Source organism: Hyperolius riggenbachi, chromosome 2, assembly GCF_040937935.1.
Source record: "Hyperolius riggenbachi isolate aHypRig1 chromosome 2, aHypRig1.pri, whole genome shotgun sequence".
In the NCBI taxonomy this organism is placed as follows: Eukaryota; Metazoa; Chordata; class Amphibia; order Anura; family Hyperoliidae; genus Hyperolius; species Hyperolius riggenbachi.
The window spans coordinates 60,996,973-61,018,376 of record NC_090647.1 but is presented as its reverse complement, the minus strand read 5'-3'; the positions used below and the strand labels follow the sequence as shown (position 1 = coordinate 61,018,376).

General features: G+C 44.5%; 1 protein-coding gene across 1 annotated transcript in view; it reads left to right on the top strand.

Moving 5' to 3' along the window:
* LOC137544792 (rho GTPase-activating protein 42-like) overlaps positions 1 to 21,404 on the top strand; it is a 397,590-nt gene that overhangs the window by 314,332 nt on the left and 61,854 nt on the right. The window contains exons 7-8 of the mRNA XM_068265881.1: positions 11,763 to 11,867; positions 18,424 to 18,553. Coding sequence (XP_068121982.1) covers positions 11,763 to 11,867; positions 18,424 to 18,553 — 235 coding nt within the window. The remainder of the gene's footprint in view (positions 1 to 11,762; positions 11,868 to 18,423; positions 18,554 to 21,404) is intronic.

Here is a 21,404-nt window from a genome sequence, read left to right as displayed (position 1 = left end):
TGTAGGCTACCAGCCACCACTGTAGCAGTAGCAGCCACTGTGCCAGCAGCAGTAACAGCCACTGATTAGCATCCGCCACTACGCCAGCATCATAAACCGTCACTAGGTAGCAGCTGAACTATGCCAGCAGCAGTAATCGCCACTGATTAGCAGCTGCCACTGTGTCAGCAGTAACAGCCACTGATTAGCAGCTGCCACTGTGCCAGCTGCAGTAACAGCCACTGATTAGCAGCTGCCACTGTGCCAGAAGCAGTAACAGCCACTGATTAGCAGCTGCCACTGTGCCAGCAGCAGTCACAGACACTGATTAGCAGCTGCCACTATGCGAGCAGCAGTCAAAGACACTGATTAGCAGCTGCCACTGTGCCATCAGCAGTAGCAGCCACTGATTAGCAGCCACCATTGTGCCAGGAGCAGTAACAGCCACTGATTAGCAGCCAACACTGTGCCAGCAGCTGTAACAGCCACTGATTAGCAGCTGCCACTGTGCCAGCAGCTGTAACTGCCACTGATTAGCAACTGCCACTTTGCTAACTGCATACGGTATAGGAGTTATTTCCTATGGAAATGTTTTATTTGACAAGATATCACAGGCAAGCAACAAACGTTTAATTTCGGTAGTTCGGCCCCCTAGCACTCTCAAGAACGGTGATACGGCCCTTTGCCTAAAATGTTTGAACAACCCTACTCTAGTCTTATATACTGTAATAAAAGTCTGTTATCATAAATTCCCTCTGCCCTCACGTAACACTAATTAGGGACCCCCTCAGCAGCAGGACCGAATTACTCGCAAGGCAACTGTCTCAGGCTTTGTGGGACAAAAATACCTTATTGTTATTGATTTATGTAGCACCATCATCTTCTGATGGGACCCCCAAACTGCAGAGCGGGGAGCATCCAGTCTCTATGTATCCAGCAGCATCTCTGATCATGTGACCTGCCGGCTTGTACCGGCAGCCTGTTTTAGACTTTTGGTCCTCATCAGTGCATGGCGGGGATTGATATGCACTGATGAGGACCAAGTCAAAAACAGGCTGTCTGCATGTGGGGCTGATGTGGCTCTGTAAAATGTATAGGCTATAGGCTGACTATACACCAACGCCTTTGGATGTAAGCATAGCTTCAGGGGGGTAAAGGCCATATCAATCCCTGCAATGCACTGATGAGGATTAGAAGTCCAAAACAGGCTGTCTGCATGTTGGGTTGAAATCGCAATTGTATAGCGCTGCAATTTTCATTTGTTTTTTAAGCGTGTTTTACCGCAATTATGGGTGTGATAAGTGGTCTCGATTACAATTCCTGACAATTGAAAAACTAAAAAAAAAAGAACAGGAAGTTTTTCATAAGGGTAAAACGCATACAAAACGCATATGCGTTTTGTATATGCGAACCGCAACCACATTAAAATGCACGCAAATCGCATGAAAAACGCATCTGTGGTAAAAAAAAAATGCTAACGCAAACACAGTAACATACCAAAAACGCAGTGACGACGCAGAAAAAACGCACCAAAAGCGCCCACAAAAAAAATGCACATGACCTAAAACGCGACCTTTCATGTTGTGTTATGTGTGCACCTACCTTCAGGCTGAATACTGACCTCACGATGCAGTAAGATGGATCCCAGTGACGTCTCACGACAACGAGCGCTCACCGATCCATCCTCCCGCCGGCAGGTACATGTAACGGCACACGATGGGCCGCCCACAAGAGTGTTCTCTGTAAATGTCATATTTTCTTCACATAAGAAATGAAAAGGTGAAAAAAAGCCTTTGTATTTTGCTAGTAATTACTCTAAATATATGTGGCATTTAGAATTTTAGTTAACTTTGATAGTTGTCCTTTAAAGAGAGTCTGAAAAGCCTAAAAAATTACCTCTTTTTAATAGCCAGTCCTCTTCAGCATTAATGCCATAGCTGAAACGCCGTATCCCTGCAGCAGAACGAGGCCTTAATCACCCCGAAATCCCCGGGGCAAAAATCCACGACTTTCCAGGTCATGGATTTTGCTGCCCAGGGAGGCAGAGCTTTGTGCTGTAGCTCTGCATCCAGTCCAGTCAATCCCTGCGGATCTCCGCCTCTCCCCGCCCCTCTCAGGGAAAGAAGACTGAAGACTGCACAAAGCTCTGCCTCTACCAGGAAGGAGCCCCACGAATTTTGCCCCAGGGATTTCGGGGTGATTAAGGCCTCATTTTGCTGCGTGAATGTGGACATTTCAGTTGTGGCATTAAAGGGGAAAGAGGCGCCCAGAAAAGAAAAATGCAGATAAGAATAAAATAAGATTAAAAACAAATAAAAAGAAAAAAAAGTGAGGTGGCTTACCTCAATGAAGAGAAGTTCACATATTAATAGAATTTGATTGCATTGGCAACGCGTTCCATGGGTGCATACCTACTTCCTCAGGCCAAACAGCAGTGCCTAATAGTGCTTGTAGCCACAAATAATGCGCCTCTGGTTAATGCTGGCTATTAAAACAGGTAATTTTTTAGGCTTCAGACTCTCTTTAAAAAGAGACTCCAACCAAGAATTGAACTTTATCCCAATCAGTAGCTGATACCCCCTTTTACATGAGAAATCTATTCCTTTTCACAAACAGACCATCAGGGGGTGCTGTATGACTGATATTGTGGTGAAACCTCTCAAACAAGAAACTCTGAGGACCGTGGTACTCCTCGCAGTTTCCTGTCTGTGAACCTTGCTGCATTGTGGGAAATAGCTGTTTACAGCTGTTCCCAACTGCCAAAAAAGCATGCAGCAGCTGCATCACCTGCCAACAGTAAAAATGTCACCATGTAATAAATGTCAGAATGTAAATCAGGGATTTAAAAGATTTTACAATGGGCAAACACTGACTAAATCATTAATACATAATGATTGTAAAAATGAAGCACTTTTTTTTATTACATTATTTTCACTGGCGTTCCTCTTTTGAGGCTGTTCAGTCCATTTTTCTGGGTGGCTCCTGTCTCACTCAACAGCCCGGCCAAGTCGCGCTTCGCTGCATGAGTGCGGTCTGGTCAGGCCACTCCCCTGTTGCGCTCCCGTCTAGGGAGACAGCGAGAGACTGAGCTGCCTCAAGCCTAAGAAAGTTCCAGGTAAGTATAGAACCTGAGGGTCACTTTAAAGATTTGATCTGCTGCGGCGGTCTTATGTTATTGTGCGTCTCCAAATGTTCACATAATCAAACGCCTGTACCCATGTCGTGAGATCACTCGGGAACGGTCGCTCGTCGCTCAAAGAAAATTGACGGCTTTCTGAAAAATTGAATAGTGGGTTCTGGCCCTAAACCTGCGCTCCCTCTTTCTCTTTCCCCTCTTATGCAGCTGAAGCAACACGTCTGTGGATGATCTATCTGGGTCAGGAAGATGAATTATTCCTCTCGGTAGAAGTGGGAGGGAATCCAACAAGATCTATCGGTTGTTTTTTTACTACACTTTTTGTTTGTTCAGAAATGTCTATCACACTAATTAGGTCACTACTGAAGATCTTTCATTAGAGATAGCATCCTTTACATATTAATTTGTCCAGTTTAATTGCCATCTTGACATTTATAGAAAGATTAAAAAAATAAATAAACTAGCTGCGGCACGTTATAAGTAAATGCGCGCATGTTTACAGCATGGGATTTTGAAGCCTATTGAAATTCAATGAAATGCCTTTACTCTGGATTGTCCCATGCAGTTGTATCACCCTCTAGTGGCCAAAATGTATAAAGCACTGAGAGTTGGATGATGAGAGGTTACTTTTCAGCCTGAAATGGATCTCAGCTGTAGAGATGGAAGAAATATTCTCACTTTTCGACATTTATGTTTTCAATATCCCATCCTCCCCTAACTTGTGCTTTACAGAGATACCGTAACCAAGGATTGAACTTCATCCCAATCAGTAGCCGGTACCCCCTTTCTCCTAAGAAATCCACGTAACAGTAGCAGTTATCACTATGGTGATATAATTGAGATAACAGTAAAACAGCTCTGAAGAGTTATTAAAGACAGGAGTTAACCTTAGTGAATTGAGGCCAAAGCCTGATGACTCCTTTAACCACTTGAGGACCCATCCTTTACCCCCCCTTAAGGACCAGCGCTGTTTTAGCTGATCTGTGCTGGGTGGGCTGTGCAGCCCCCAGCACAGATCAGGGTGCAGGCAGAGCGACCAGATCGCCCCCCTTTTTTCCCCACTAGGGGGATGATGTGCTGGGGGGGTCTGATCGCTCCTGCCTGCCTGGGTGTTGCGGGGGGGGGGCACCTCAAAGCCCCCCTCCGCGGCGAAATTCCCCCGCCGTGAATTGACAGGAAGCAGCCGCTCACGCGAGCGGCTGCTTCCTGATTAATTAGCCTGCAGCCGGCGACGCAGAACTGCGTCGCTGGTCCTGCAGCTGCCACTATGCCGACGCGCGGTATGAGTGCGCGGTCGGCAAGTGGTTAAGTTATCTCCTCTGTAGTTAATTTACCTCCTCTGTAGTTAATTTACCTCCTCTGTAGTTATTTTCACATGCAGTTAATAAACAGCCTGTCTTTAACTGTGGAGTTATTTTAAAGGAATACTTAAGTCAAAAAAAAAAAATGACATTTACTCACCTGGGGCATCCCTCAGCACCCCGAAGCTGGATGGTGCCCTCGCAGCCCCGCTCCGATCGTCCTGTCCCCGCCGGCGGCTACTTCCGGTTCGGCGACAGCCGCCGACAGGCTGGGAACGCGGCTGATTTTCCGCGTTCCCAGCCGCTGCTATCACTCTCTATGCTGCTATAGCGCATACGCTATAGCAGCATAGAGAGTGATAGCAGCGGCTGGGAACGCAGAAAATCAGCCGCGTTCCCAGCCTGTCGGCGGCTGTCGCCGAACCGGAAGTAGCCGCCGGCGGGGACAGGACGATCGGAGCGGGGCTGCGAGGGCACCATCCAGCTTCGGGGTGCTGAGGGATGCCCCAGGTGAGTAAATGTCATTTTTTTTTTTTTTACTTAAGTATTCCTTTAAGGATTGAAGAGTCAACTTAAAGACAGAAGAGTTAACTTTAGGTTTGCCTGAGGTAAAATGTTTCCTGAATACGACAAGCCTCATCACCATGGTGACAACTCTAGAAACGTTATTAAAGACAGGAGATAAGCTTAGTGAATTGAGGCCATTACAAAACGCATACAAAATGCACAAAAACGCAACACCTCTGCGTCACCATTCACATTTATTATGTGCATTTTAGATGCATTTTGGAAAAAGATGCGGCAAGTCCTGCGTTTTAAAAACGCACATTGCAGAACGCAAACATAAACACATTTTTCCATGCGGCTCATTATGTGCATTTTCCACTGAGTTTTTCCGCTAATATTTTTGTAGTGATTTTTGCAGCGGTTTCTGGAGCGATTGCAGGTGATTTTCGAACATTTTTTAAATTTAGTGCTAGCAATTGGTATAGCGATTTGCGATTGCCATTAGTACAAGGTTTTATGGGTATAGCAAGTTGTTTTTGGATAGTGAAAGGGCTGCAAAATTTGTTTTTTTTTAGTCGTACAAATCGATTTTGCAGCGCTTCAATGAAGAGCAAACGTTCCACAAAATGCTGCGTTCACTGCAATTGGGAAATCGGGTAATCTCAATCGCTACTGTGGGATCACCTCCATTGACTTTCATTAACTTAGTGCTTCTGGAATTGTTGCCAAAAAGGCTGCAAAAAAAGTGGGCACCAGACCGAAAGCTTCCTTGAGGCCTCTGTCACATCTAGAACGCGTGCAGGAGCCATTTCCTGCACACGTTGAATAGCCTGCGGCGTGTCGTCGGGATGCTGCGGTTCAATGCAATCAGCGGCGGTAGCTATTAATTCACCCGATGGGAAAACGCCAGCTCCCGACGATAAAAAGCTTCCAGGTGCATTGTACCGCAACGCATCGAAACGCAGCGTCGGGTGTCAAAGGTAAAATGAAAGTCTATGGACATTCGTTTTACCTTGGTTAACGCAAAGTTTCGACTTTGTGTTGAAATGCAGATAAAGGGCTCTAGTGGGAAAGAGCCCGGAGTAGAAACACATTTTTTTCCCTCAGCATTTGTCAGACTACCCTACAGAATGTGGCAGAGAATGATTCACACATCCATGTATTGGAGAGAAACAATCAACTCTGCAAACTAACTATTAACAACAAACTGCTGTAGCGTGTGATGCTTGCAGTGCTGTTGAACTTCATCACCTTTTTACGTATAATAGGGCCCTGCAGGACCTGGCCTTGATAGCGTGTATACAATACAAGTATCACTCAGAAACACATCTTGCCCTCCCTTCTCTCTCTATTCTTCCATATCGGTTATACCAGGCTGACAAGTGCCCCCCTAACTGCCATGCTGCACAGCGCACAAAAAGCCACCGCCTCAGGAAATGGAGCCTGTCCCACTTGAAGATTCCCTTAACAAACTGGGTTGAGTGCTGAAGTAAGAGGTTAAACAAACTCCCTCATAATCTTTCCTGCTGGGAAATAGCGGGGAATAATAGCCTTTGTTTTATTTGATAGATTTTCTCTGCATTTTTCCTCTCAGAAGGCCTGACTTGCTGTATGCTGTGATCTGCTGCCATCTAGTGGTGGTCCGTTTTGTTGCTGAATAGAGTGGTTTTTAGTTTAATTTATTAGGATTTGTGTTAAAATATTTATAAAACTAGGGTTTTTTTCCGTTCAATTAGGAAAATAATAGCAAGAAATAAAGATCTGCTATATTTGATTTCTACCTGTTTGACTGGCAAGTTTACGTTAAATCCCATTTTACTGCTATGTAGTAAAAATAAGATTATTTGAGTTTATACAGAGAATTGGGCCTAGTTATTGTTTACTGGTGACATGTGACATGATGAGATAGACGTGTATGTACAGTGCTAAGCACACAAATATGCTGTGTTCCTTTTCTTCTTTCTCTGCCTGAAAGAGTTAATATTTTTTTCTTAAATAGGTCCCTATATGTTCCCTATTTTTTTATTTTTTTTTTACCTGGTCTGGGGGCCTTTGCCTAGCTGTAGAAATTGTGCGGTGCTAGGGATTATGGGATTTTTTTTAATAGAGCATCACGCTTCTGTCAGCATTAAAATAACAGAAATTTTTGGATAATATAGGGACACTATGACCAGAAGGTAATTGAACCCCCCTCTCTTTTAAGAGTTTATATAGTGATGTATGCCTGTTGTCTAGGTGATGCTTGCTGTGGCAGTAGGGAGGGAAAATAGAAACTGAACCGGGTTAAAAAGAAAAGGGCAGAAGCAATGTCACTTTTAGCATCTCAGAATCAGTATGAATTTATTTTCCCAAGCACCACTGGGTCATGCACGGCATTGCACATGGCACATGCTGGGCTTAAAGTGAACCAGAGACGAAGCACTCTCATGTATTTTACCATATATATCAGTGAGGACATTAGAAAAAACACCTCCCATGCTCTCTGTTACTTTTTTAACTGTTCAGCTTGCTTCTTATAAGCCCTGATAAAATCACCGACTGAGCATTCAGTCTGGCTTTACTCAGGAATCATTATAGCTGAGTCTGTGTTCTCTGTTGTCTTTTCAAGCCCAAGCCTGCCCTCTTGTGGCTCTGCTCAGCAATCATTATAGCTGAGTCATTATAGCAAAGCCAGACTGAATGCTCAGTCGGGATTTTATCAGGGCCGATTAGAAGCAAGCTGAACAGTTAAAAATGAAACAGACAGCAGGGTAGGTGTTTTCTCTAATGTACCCACTGATATATATGGTAAATACGTGAGGGTGCTTTGACTCTGGTTCCCTTTAAAGCGGATCCAAGATGAAAATCTAACTATAACATGTAACTTGTCTATATATCTTATCTAAAGTTTAGATAGTTTACTCAGCAAATCTAGCTGCAACCAGCTTCAACAGCATTTGATTATTTCTTCCTGTGATACAATGACAGCAGCCATGTTTTGCTTGTCATTACACACAGGCAAGCTGCTCTGCATCTCTGGGCCTCAGCCTGTGAAAACTTCACTCCCCTCTCCTCCTCCCCTCTGCCTCTGAAATCTCTGGCTAGTAACACCTCCTCCTGCCCAGACTGAGCTCACATGAGCCCTTGTAACAATGGCTCAGAGTGCCTAGGCGCTGGAGAAGCTGTGGACGTGGCTTGTTTAGTTTATAGGGAACTAGAGTATTAAACGGACTCCGAGCAGTGCAGAAACTATGGAAAGATGCATATCATTTTAAAGCTCTCTTTCTCCTCTTTCCGATGATATATAAACCACCACCCTACGCCTTTTAGTTTTCGCTATTTTCGCGATTGAAATTGCCGTCGCTGTGGTTTCAATCGCAAAAATAAAGAAAACTAAAAGGCGTAGGGCAACGATTTAGGTGTCGCCAGAAAGAGGAGAAAGAGAGCTTTAAAATGATATCCATCTTTCCATAGTTACATTGTATTACACAGGCCGACTTTTTCTGCTGAATGGAGCTGCTGACACTGGGGAAAGTGTCGTCCTGTGTAATACAAGTAACTATGGAAAGATGGATATCATTTTAAAGCTCACTTTCTCCTCTTTCTGGCGACACCTAAATTGTCGCTCTACGCCTTTTAGTTTTCTTTATTTTCGTGATTGAAATTGCGGCCGCGGCAATTTCAATCGCGAAAATAGCGAAAACTAAAAGACGTAGGGTGGTGGTTTATATATCATCGGAAAGAGGAGAAAGAGAGCTTTAAAATGATATGCATCTTTCCATAGTTTCTGCACTGCTCGGAGTCCCTTTAAAACAAAACAAAAAAAGTATTTGGCTTGAGGAGTGCCCTATAAACTACATGAAAGGAACACAATTATGCAGGGAGTAAAAGTTTATTTCGGATCACCTTTAAGAGATACACAATGTTCAGCAGTGCAGAGAAACAGTAAAGATGGAAACCAGCAGAATTTATTTTTTCATTTCACATTTCTCCTAAATCTGACCGCGAATACAGGATAGGTCAGTTAAATAAGTAATTTCTTAATGGATGTTTTTATTTTTCAGTTAATATGGAGTTTCAGGGGCCTCAAAGTCTTAATATATTAAAATCACATTCAGAGGTTTAACTACTGGGGGTTCAGGCCTTGCAGCTACAGCAGGGCCCAGGGCTGTGGGGGACCCAGCTGCTTACCATTCCTCATTCCAATGCAGGGGCCCCCCTCCAAAGCAGGTGTTGCTGGGACCACACTTGTTATAGGTGGAAAGAGTCATGGTGGTTGCAGTGCTGTGTGTGTCTCGGCGGATGGGTGCCCTGACTGTGCAGGCCACCACAGGAGGAAGGCTTTGTGACCGGGGGGCAGCATATGAAGTGTCATCCCTGATTACGCTCATCAGGAAGTGGAGCAGAGACACAGGTCATGTTATACAACCGATCTATGGAGTCTCACTTTCAGACAACATACACACATTAAAGACTATCTCCGGGCCAAAAAAAAAAAAGTTTGAATGCGTGTATTTAGTCTGCACTCTGCATACAATTAAAAATGGCGCAGAGTGAAAAATGGCGCACCGTTTCGCCGATCATAAAACGCTATTTACTGTTTTAATGTAAATACATTAAAAAGGTAAATAGCGTTTTATAAAACATTTATAAGCAGAACGGTGCGCCATTCAAAAATGCAGGGGGGGGGGGGCTAGTTAGGCAGCCGGGATCGGGGAGAGAGGCAGCGGGACACTAGGCAGCAGGGCGGAGGGAGGAGGATTAGGTGGAGGGAGGATTAGGTAGCATTGGCATACATTACCTTGTCCCCGCCGGCGATCGCTCCCTCACTTCATAGTTAGCTTGCAGGAGTCCTGCATCCAGCCAATCACCATGCGGAAACTGAAGCCGCATGGTGATTGGCTGGATGCAGGACTACAGCAAACTAACAGAAGAAGTGAAGGAGCGATTGCCGGCAGGGACAAGGTAATGTATGCCAATGCTACCTAATCGTCCCTCCACCTAATCCTCCTCCCTCCACCCCGCTGCCTAGTGTCCCGCTGCCTCTCTCCCCGATCCCTGCTGCCTAACAGTTGTTAAAATATAAAATGATAAATATCGTTTTATGTACATTACTGCGGCGCCACTTTTATACTGTTGGCGCTGTGCACCGTTTTTGCTTGTTGTTCCGATTTAGTCTATGCACTCTGTACAATTAGATGAACATTGTAGTAGTTAGAACAGAGGCGCGTTTATATCTGTAGTAGCTCCTCCATCTTGCTCCTCATGCTGATGCCTTGCAAGTACACCCTTAGCATTATGTCCTCCCCTTCAGCCTTTTGCCCTCCCCTGCCCCTCCCTCCCCTGCCCTCTGCCTGCCTGGATCAAATTACATCTCTTTTCACAGTGTGTAGGAGAGAGAAGAGACAAGAGAACTTCTGCAGCCTGTCTTATCATGTCTGTTTGCTATAATTCTTATTTCAGATGTCTTGTCTGCCTGCCTGTAATAGATGACATCTCTTTTCACAGTGGTTGTGGGCTGGGAGCAGGACATGAGGGGTGGAGTTATGATACCAATCCCCCAGCATCCTTAGAACCTGTGGTGTGGGAAAAAAAATTACCTGGGCCCAATTTCAGAAAGGGGGCAGGGATTTAAAGACCATATGTGGTAAAAGGACTCTGGGGGTGAGAGAATCACACTTTATTATGTGTTATTTAATGTACCTTGACACCATATTAGGTTTAAAGTGAACCAGAGATGAAGCACCCTCATGTATTTACCATATATATCATTAGGAACATTAGAGAAAACGCCTACCCTTTTCTCTGTTTCATTCTTCACTGCTCAGTCTGCCTGTTATCAACCCTGATAAAATCCCTGACTGAGCATTCAGTCTAACTTTGCTCAGGAATCATAGCTGTTTCTGTCTTCTCTGATGTCTTTTCAAGCCCAAGCCTGTCCCCCTCTGGCTCTGCTATAATGACTCTGCTATAATGATTCTTGAGCAAAGCCGGACTGAATGCTCAGTCGGGGATTTATCAGGGCTGATAACAAGCAGACTGAGCAGTGAAGGATGAAACAGAGAGCAGGGTTGGTGTTTTCTCTGTTTCCACTGATATATATGGTAAAATACATGAGGGTACTTCATCTCTGGTTCACTTTAAAACAAATGTTATTACTGCAGGAGAATTCTATCTGGATGTATAAGCATATTGAGGGCCTCTAAACCTAGGAAGTGAATCTGAAAAATAAAACGAGGTGGAGGAGGTGTGTAAAAATATATTAACCCACAATAAAATGTAAAATAATAAACCAGTTTGCTGTGGACTTGTACATTTCCAGAGATGCAAATTTCACAAATAAATTCCCTGCACTCATTTTTGTCTCTTCCCGCCTCCCCGTTGACGAATGCGCGTTGTTTTCTAGCATGGCACCATTTACGACTGGCGGATAACCAATATGTCCTCCGCCGCGGAGGACGAGCGAATATTTACGGCTCACAATTACAGGCTTAACAAAATCTTGTAATCTAACCACTGAGCACTCCAAATAATTTATTTGCGGCCGGCTGCTAAGGTGAAATGTTGAATTATAATGTCGGTTTTTCTCCGCCGTCAAAATCATGGATTTAAGGACAGTTTCCCTATGGAACGAATCGCCCGGCTGCTCATCTTCACGCCAAAGTCATATTTAACTTTGTTTTTTTTCTCTCTTCCCGGTAATTGAACCTTGAAGCTGCTTGCCTTTAAAACGAATGAGATCCCATTAATTGCGAGCGGCTGCTTATCTGTAGTAAATCTGGGGGCTTGCTGTTTACTTTATCCTAGCCTGCGGTATTCATTGCCTTTTTATTTGTATTTTTTATTTTCTACCTTTGCAGCTTTTGGCGTTCCTCCAGGGTCTCTTCACCTACTACCATGAGGGATACGAGCTCGCCCGAGAATTTACACCCTACAAGGAGCAGCTGCAGTTCAATCTGCAAAATGTAAGTTCATGAATAATTGAGTTCTACAAATTTATATTGATGCCACGCTTTGCCCTTCAGAGGACATCTACAGCAATTTCTTTTAGTTTTGGTTTTATATGCTCATAAGGCTTAATTCTAGCAAGGCATTTTTTTTCCTAGTGTTTATTTTTAGTCAGAAAAATATTAGATTTTGCAGATGAAAATCAGATATTTTTAGAGCTCCACCTAGTGGATTGACTGGCAAGCACAAGAAGGGTCTGGTTTTTACTGCAGTGTAGTACTGATAGATATATTGATAGAAAACAATAGTGCTTAAAGTGACACTGAAGCAAATTTTTTTTATGATATTATGATTTGTGTGTGTAGTACAGCTAAGAAATAAAACATTAAGATTAGATACATCAGTCTAATTGTTTTCAGTACAGGAAGATTTAAGAAACTCCAGTTGTTATCTCTGTGCAAAAAAGCCATTAAGCTATCAGACTTTTCAAAGTCGTGGAGAGGGCTGTTTTCTGACTTTTATTATCTCAACTGTTAGTTAATTTTTTTACTTTTTCTCTGCTAGAGGAGAGGTATTTACTTCACAGACTGCTCTGAAAGAATCATTTTGAATGCTGAGTGTTGTGTAATCTGCACATATTATAGAATGATGCAATGTTAGAAAAACACTTTATACCTGAAAATAAAAATATGAGAATATTTTCTTTGCTACTAATCTTCTAGTAATTATTCATAGTACACAACCAATTCACTATATCATATTTTTTTTCGCTTCAGTGTCTCTTTAAAGGACAACTGTAATGAGAGGAATATGGAGGCTGCCATATTTATTTCCTTTTAAACAATACCAGTTGCCTGACAACCCTGCTGGTCTATTTGGCTACAGTAGTGTCTGAATCACACCAGAAACAAGCATGCAGCTAATCTTATCAGATCTGACATTAATGTCAGAAACACCTGATCTGCTGCATGCTTGTTCAGGGGCTATGTCTACAAGTATTAGAGGCAGAGGATCAGCAGGATAGCCAGGCACCTTGTATTGTTTAAAAAGAAAGAAATATGGCAGCCTCCATATCGCTCTCATTACAGTTGTCCTTTAAAGTGGACCTGAACTCTTGCACAGCACAGATGGAAAACATAGAGAAATGCTCCCTGTATGTATTTAGAGAGTTTAGCCTGTCTGATGCCCCCTCATCTGTGATTAATCACAAGTGTAATCTGGTCTCTCAGTTATGTCTGCTCAGGCATCTCGACAGTCCCCGGTAAAACAGCTAATTTGTAAACACAGGATGATAACCCCATGTCTGCTTCCATGAAAGCGGGAAGGAGACACGCTGCAGATTTATTGCAGGATTGGTATCGGCTGTAACAAAGTAATGTTTTTCTTTAAATGTTATTATGCTGTTGCTTATCTTTTAGCGCAGAGAGGAAGTTTTGAGTCCGCTGTAAAGCATATCTCCAGGAATTTTGATGTAAATCTGCCTGTTCCCTCACTATCTGTTTACGACTAAAAAAACAGTGGGGTCAGATCACTAACCCACAGTAACACAGTCGTGTACAGACAGCACAAAGGAATAGCGCGCTTTTTACAGATGTCAATACCTGTGCCTTATATTTGTTTCTTGAAAACCGTGGTCTTTGTGAAATGTTAAAGGGAAGGTCTGAGGAGGATAAAAATAAAAAATCCTCTTCCTGGGGCTTCCTCCAGCCCCTGGCAGCTGTCCTGTGCCCTCGCTGCAGCTCCGGTGGCTCCCAACCTTCTCATGCGCTCCAGGATGTGGCTAACTGAGTCGCACTGACGTCAATCAGACTCTAATGCGCAGGTGCAGAGCAACTGCGCCTGCACAGTACAGTCCGGATGACATCAACGCGACTACCTGAGACGCGCACTGGACGCAAGCAGGCCTCTGGTACCGGAGGGGACTCCGGGCCACCGGCGGGGAGTGGACCTGCGGTGAGGGCACAGGATGGCTGCCAGGGGCTGGAGGAAGCCCCAGGTAAGTGTTTTTTTTATTTGTATCCTCCTCGGATGTATCCTTTAAGGACTCCATATAGTTGTGTCAATGTAATTGACGAACAACCACATTAAAATGTTTTAGAAAAGAAAGAAAAGTATAGTGCGCGTAGCGGAATTAGCAACACCCACGTAGCATGGGTAATGCTTACACTATTTAGGTAATGCACGTTACCATAGCTACATGAGCATCACCCTTGCGATGGGGGTTGCGCTTATAGCACAGTGTGCTTTACACTGGCGTACGTTGTAGTTAAAGTGTCAGTAGTGAAAAAAAATGCAATGGGGAGCGCATAACCAGTAATTAATGTGAGCACACCACAGACTGTGGGGGAGCTACCCAGTGACAACAGCAATCCCTAGTAGAAACAAAAAATCCCAGGTGTCTTCAATCTCACATATATAAAGTTTTATTAAGCAATCCAATAAATACAGCCATAGAAAAACCCACTCCTACCCCCCCCTCTAAAAAGGTGACAATTGACGGGCGTCTAGTGCACATCAGCTGATGTTCCACTAACACTTCACATGCATACACACACACAGTTAGGTGGCCACCATTTTAAGAACCTTTAGAGAAACCGTTCCATAATACTCAGGAGTTAGTTAATCCTAGGATCCTTTTGGGGTAAATATCCATATCCATAAGGATTAGTAAACTGCGGCAAGTGTATTATTGTAATCAGCGTTATAGGGAGTATGCTGCACTAGCGTGCAGCCACATCTCCAATCACGGAAGCTCATCAGCTGACGTCACTGGCCTAGGTCAGTGATGAGCTTCCGTGATTGGAGATGTGGCTGCACGTGGCGGGACATCATATGCTGAAGACAGCGCCGATAGACGGCAAATGCAGGTCTTTATAGCGACAGCATGGAAAGAGGAGCATACGCGATGCCCAGTGACCTAACACTCGGATGGATGCAAGCCGTCAGGGGGTGAGACCCCCAGTGGGGCATCTTAGAGTGTGCATATTATAAAGTTGAAGACTTTGCTGTGCAGTAGGGCTCGCTTGCTTCTATCATTTGTGCCACATAGAGACTTTTACCCGCAAGACTGACTGCTTTTTACAAGTGCCACGCATGACGTGCAGCATACTCTCTATACTGCTGATTACAATAATACACTTGCCGCAGTTCATTAATCCTTATGGATAATTGCCCCAAAAGGATCCTAGGACTAACTAACTCTTGAATATTATGGAACTGTTTCTCTAAAGGGTCTTAAAATGGTGGCCACCTAACTGTGTGTATGCATGTGAAGCGAGAGTGGAAGATCAGCTGATGTGCACTAGACGGCCGTCAATTGTCACCTTTTTAGGGGGGGGGGGGTAGGAGTGGGTTTTTCTATGGCTGTATTTATTGGATTGCCTAATAAAACTTTATATATGTGAGATTGAAGACACCTGGGATTTTTTGTTTCTACTAGTAGTTAAAGTGTCATGTTGTAAGGCCTGGCAGATCTGTTGCCTTCCTTCAGCCTCTATACCCCAATCTGACACCACACTCTTCACCTAATGCCAAGCCCTCACGTGAATGTTGGCAAGTTGTGCCTTCCCAGCTACTGTTACCCCCAGGACATAGTGTGCAAGGTATAGAGGCTGAGACCGGGAAGACAGGAGTACCACCAGAACACACTAGGCAAAGACAGGCAATGTTGAACAATATCAGGTGGTAGTGTGAGATGCACTGTGGAGGAGCCAATTTGGAACACAGCAGACAAGAAACAGGAAGGACAGTTGCTCAGAGCGACCGCAGGCAACCACAAAACATCCACACAGAAATACCAATACTGGACAAGCCAGGAAGGAGCATTATCAACAGCAACCACAGCTAATGTAATGTCCACACAGCAGGACTAGAAGGAGTGTCTGCCAATCACAACCACAGTGATAGCGACATCCAGACAGGCAGGACTAGAAGGAGCGTCACCAGTAGCAACCGTAGGTATTGTAACATCTACATGGCCGGTTTAGAAGGAGCGTCTGCCAATCACAACCGCAGTGATGGCGACATCTGGATAGGCAGGACTAGGAGTATTACCGATAACATTTGAAGCTTTGTTATGTCCACACGTCGAGGCTGTAGAGAGCGCTGCTGTTAGCCGCTGCAGAAATAGCACACGCTTACACTTAACTACTTAAGGACCGCGCTAATTGAAAACTACGCCCTTTTTTGATGGCTGGCAGGGCGTAGATTTAAATTCCTCGCCGCTGCGCGCATCCGCTGTTTTCGTCGCTCCTGCCGATCTCGCCGCTGAATTCCCACCGTCTCCCGCCGCACCTCACTCAGCTCCGAAGTCACTGTGACTGCAGAGTTCCTGTGAGCAGGCCAGAAGCCAATTTAATTAGCTGCTGGCCCTGTCTTTCAATGTAAGCAACTTCCATTGGCTTACAGTGGCTTGCAAAAGTATTCGGCCCCCTTGAAGTTTTCCACATTTTGTCACATTACTGCCACAAACATGAATCAATTTTATTGGAATTCCACGTGAAAGACCAACACAAAGTGGTGTACACATGAGAAGTTGATCGAAAATCATACATGATTCCAAACATTTTTTACAAATCAATAACTGCAAAGTGGGGTGTGCGTAATTATTCAGCCCCCTTTGGTCTAAGTGCAGTCAGTTGCCCATAGACATTGCCTGATGAGTGCTAATGACTAAATAGAGTGCACTTGTGTGTTATCTAATGTCAGTACAAATACAGCTGCTCTGTGACGGCCTCAGAGGTTGTCTAAGAGAATATTGGGAGCAACAACACCATGAAGTCCGAAGAACACACCAGACAGGTCAGGGATCAAGTTATTGAGAAATTTAAAGCAGGCTTAGGCTACAAAAAGATTTCCAAAGCCTTGAACATCCCACGGAGCACTGTTCAAGCGATCATTCAGAAATGGAAGGAGTATGGCACAACTGTAAACCTACCAAGACAAGGCCGTCCACCTAAACTCACAGGCCGAACAAGGAGAGTGCTGATCATAAATGCAGTCAAGAGGCCCATGGTGACTCTGGACAAGCTGCAGAGATCTACAGCTCAGGTGGGAGACTCTGTCCATAGGACACCTATTAGTCATGCACTGTACAAAGTTGGCCTTTATGGAAGAGTGGCAAGAAGAAAGCCATTGTTAACAGAAAAGCATAAGAAGTCCCGTTTGCAGTTTGCCACAAGCCATGTGGGGGACACAGCAGCCATGTGGAAGAAGGTGCTCTGGTCAGATGAGACAAAAATTGAACTTTTTGGCCAAAATGCAAAACGCTGTGTGTGGCGGAAAACTAACACTGCACAACACTCAGAACGCACCGTCCCCACTGTCAAATATGGTGGTGGCAGCATCATGCTCTGGGGGTACTTCTCTTCAGCAGGGATGGGGAAGCTGGTCAGAGTTGATGGGAAGATGGATGGAGCCAAATACAGGGCAATCTTGGAAGAAAACCTCTTGGAGTCTGCAAAAGTATTGAGACTGGGGCGGAGGTTCACCTTCCAGCAGGACAACGACCCTAAACATAAAGCCAGGGCAACAATGGAATGGTTTAAAACAAAACATATTCATGTGTTAGAATGGCCCAGTCAAAGTCCAGATCTAAATCCAATCGAGAATCTGTGGCAAGATCTGAAAACTGCTGTTCACAAACGCTGTCCATCTAATCTGACTGAGCTGGAGCTGTTTTGCAAAGAAGAATGGGCAAAGATTTCAGTCTCTAGATGTGCAAAGCTGGTAGAGACATACCCTAAAAGACTGGCAGCAGTAATTGCAGCAAAAGGTGGTTGTACAAAGTATTGACTCAGGGGGCTGAATAATTACGCACACCCCACTTTGCAGTTATTTATTTGTAAAAAAATGTTTGGAATCATGTATGATTTTCATTTCACTTCTCACATGTACACCACTTTGTATTGGTCTTTCACGTGGAATTCCAATAAAATTGATTCATGTTTGGGGAAGTTATGTGACAAAATATGGAAAACGTCAAGGAGGCCGAATACTTTTGCAAACCACTGTACATTGAAAGACAGGGCCAGGAGCCAAAGAAGGTGGCTCCTGGCCGGCTCACAGGAACTCTGCCGTCATAGAGACGGCAGAGTGAGTGGCCCAGGTTCCCGACGTGCGGCAGAGGCGGTGGGTCTGTGCGGCGATTCGTCGGGATTCCGCTGTTCCTGTACCAGCGGTCTCTGGTCCTTAAAGGGGCAGAGACCGCTGGTACTTAAGTGGTTAATGCAAGGTAGCAAACAGTAATCACACAGTAATGCAGCTATGGCATAAGCTGATCATGATGACAGGAAAAGTGATTAAGCAGGAAGAGGCTTGTACATGGACCTCCACCAGTGTGAGCAGACATGCAACTTATTTACTTGTTATTCAATTATTATTTTCTGCTCAATTAACGCACAAGTCCTAGAATCCTGTGTAATTCATTGACCTGTCTTGGTGCTCCTGTCCCCCTGGTGTCCCGGTGCTGAGTCCAGCCATTAGAGTTCCCCTTTAGCTGTTTAGCTGTTTATGACTTGCCTTACTGCTCTGCTGTTAGATCTGCAATGAACAGGCAACGCTTTTCTTTTACAGACGAGAAATAATTTTGAAAGCACCCGGCAAGAGATGGATCGACTAATGCAGAGGATGAAATCTGCAGACCAGGATTACCGGCCGTCCAGCCAGTGGACAATGGAGGGATATCTATACGTCCAGGAGAAAAGTTAGTCTCGCAAGTGTTAGATCCTCTATGTCCGTGATACGTTATCTTCTTCTTCCTGTGAATTTATCTTAAATCACAACAGAACATGTACTCTTCCCCCTGCTGCTTAAAGGAGCTGTGAGGTGAGACCTCGCTATGTAGCTTTACTTACCTGGGGCTTCTCCCAGCCTCTAGAAGCCTATCTGGTCCCACTGTCATTCTCGCTATGTAGCTTTACTTACCTGGGGCTTCTCCCAGCCTCTAGAAGCCTATCTGAAGCCTATCTGGTCCCACTGTCAACCTTAAAGTAAAACCGTAACCAAGGATTTCATCCCAATCAGTAGCTGATACCCCCTTTCCCATGAGAAATCTTTACCATTTCTCTTATAGATCATCAGGGGGCTCTGTATGGCTGATATTGTGGTAAAACCCCTCCCACAGTGTGATGTCAGGACCATGGTGCTGACATCACACTGTGGGAACCCTTGTTGCATTGTGGGAAATAACAGCTGTTTCTAACTGGCAAAAAAGCAAGCAGCCGCTACTTCCACGGACATCACCTGCCAGCAGTAAAAATGTTACCATATGATAAATTTCCGAATGTTAATCAGGGAGAGGAAAGATTTTACAATGGGCAAACACTGACTAAATCATCTATACATAATTATTGTAAGATTTAAAGAGACTCTGAAGCAAGAATAAAACTCGCTTTTTCCCTTATATTCAGCAGGTGCATGTTTGCCCCTGCTAAAACGCCGCTATCCCGCGGCAGAACGGGGGTCCTTTACCCCCCAAATCCCCCCCTGCAAAATCCACGACCAACTTGCTCATGGAGGCAGAGCTATGAGCTGTAGCTCTGCCCCATGCGCATCTATCAGCGGCGGATCTCCGCCTCTCCCCGCCCCTCTCAGTGAAGGAAGACTGATAGACGCGCTGAGAGGCAGGGCTGCGGCTGTTAGCCCTGCCTCAAGCAGGAAGCACTCCCCGCACAGCACGGAGGGGATTTGGGCGGTAAAGGACCCCCGTTCTGCCGCAGGATAGCGGCGTTTTAGCAGGAGCAAACATGCCCCTGCTGAATATAAGGGAAAAAGTGAGTTTTATTCTCGCTTCAGACTCTCTTTAAGCACTCTTTTTCATTACGTTATTTTCACTGGAGTTCCTCTTTAAGTCTCAAACCTGATGGGTTGGTGTCTTGTGCGCAGGCGCATGATTGCGCTTACATTGCCGGGATCAATCTGCGCCTGCGCAGTACTAGCGCGCAGGACGCTGTTGGTAGTTGGACCATAATCTCAGGCAGTGCACAAGCGAGCATACCACACACCAACCCTTAGGGTCAGAGAAGCTGACAGTGGGGCCCTTGAGACAGGGCTGCAGTGAGGGACCAGACAGGCCTCTAGGGGCTAGATGAAGCACTGTGCTAGTAAAGCTACTCCTTTACAGACAGAAGGCTTTTGACATAGTAAAAAGGCTCCTCATGAAGTTTTACTGAATCAATCGCTGGACAAGCATAATATTTATAACCATAGTGTGTCCATCCTACATCCTTTTTTTTTTTTTTTTTTTATTACAAAATACATAACGTTTTCTGTCATGAAACTAAAAAAGAAAAAATTAAAGTTTTCCTTTTTTTTTTTTTTTTTTTTGTTTCAAAACATACAGTATTTTCAGTGTGTTCTGGAAAGGGCTGTGGAGTCGGAGTTGTAGTCGGAGCAATTTTTGGATACCTGGAGTCAGTGGTTTCACACACTGAGGAGTCGTTGTTGGAGTCGGATGATTTTTGTACCCACTCAGTAGCCATGCAAGGGCTGTGGGGTCGGAGTCGAGGATTTTGGGTACCTGGAGTCGGAGTTGGAGGTTCCATAAACTGAGGAGTTGGAGTCGGATGATTTTTGTACCGACTTCACAGCCCTGGTTCAGCACACATATAACTACCGCACATTAGTACATATCTCCGTTCCTGTGACTTGTGACAAGTGTAGTGTAGATTACTCCCTGCGCGTGGCAACTTTATCGCAGTGCACTGTATCTGGCCCAAAGACTGCTGATAGTTTACCAGCAGTGTTTCCAGACTCTGGTTGGTGGCAAATCAAAAACATTAGGACTGCTTTGAGAACAACGATAGTTATTTTAGTGCTTGTTTTATCCCTCCTTTTGTAGAAGTGTATATTCCTCCTTTAGGTTGGACCTCTGTCTCGGGCTTCTTTCTTTCTGCTGTATTAGAACAAGAAGTCTTCTTCTGCTCCCGGGTCTACCGGAGGTTTCTCAGCATGTTAACGCATTCTCTCTTCATTTTCTGTGTCTCATTTGCATCTTACAAGCAATAACAATTACAGCATTGTCAGGTCCCATTAATGGCTTATATCGTGTTTGTGATTGTATGCATGGACGACCATTAAGCCGTTCTGTGAAATAAGTGTAACATTTTTCAATTAAAATGAATCGGGATCCTATACAGGCATGGTGAAGCATGTCAGAAGCCAGGGAACACGAGGAGATTAAGGCACACTTCTTCCATATTGTGTTCGAGTTAAAGCGTAATTTAAGCTACATAGATGAAGCGGAACTCTGGAATGAAAGATTAAGAATTTGCGCCATACATCAATTCCCATTTAGATAGCTTATGTCGATGGTTCCTGTGGTTGTAACAACCCCAGGCTCATCTATAAGACAAAAGGAGACCCGGAGTCCAATGGTGCAGAATCGTGTAAGATTCAGAAAAGATGCTAAGGATGTATACACTCAAAAAGCTGAGTTACAAATCCTTTCAACCACCATCAGAGCAGGATTCCCCGCTCGGGTTCCCAGGTCTGTAACAGGAACTGGTTGGTCGCACTCTGAATGTTCTTTAGGACAAACTAAAAAAAACTTTTTT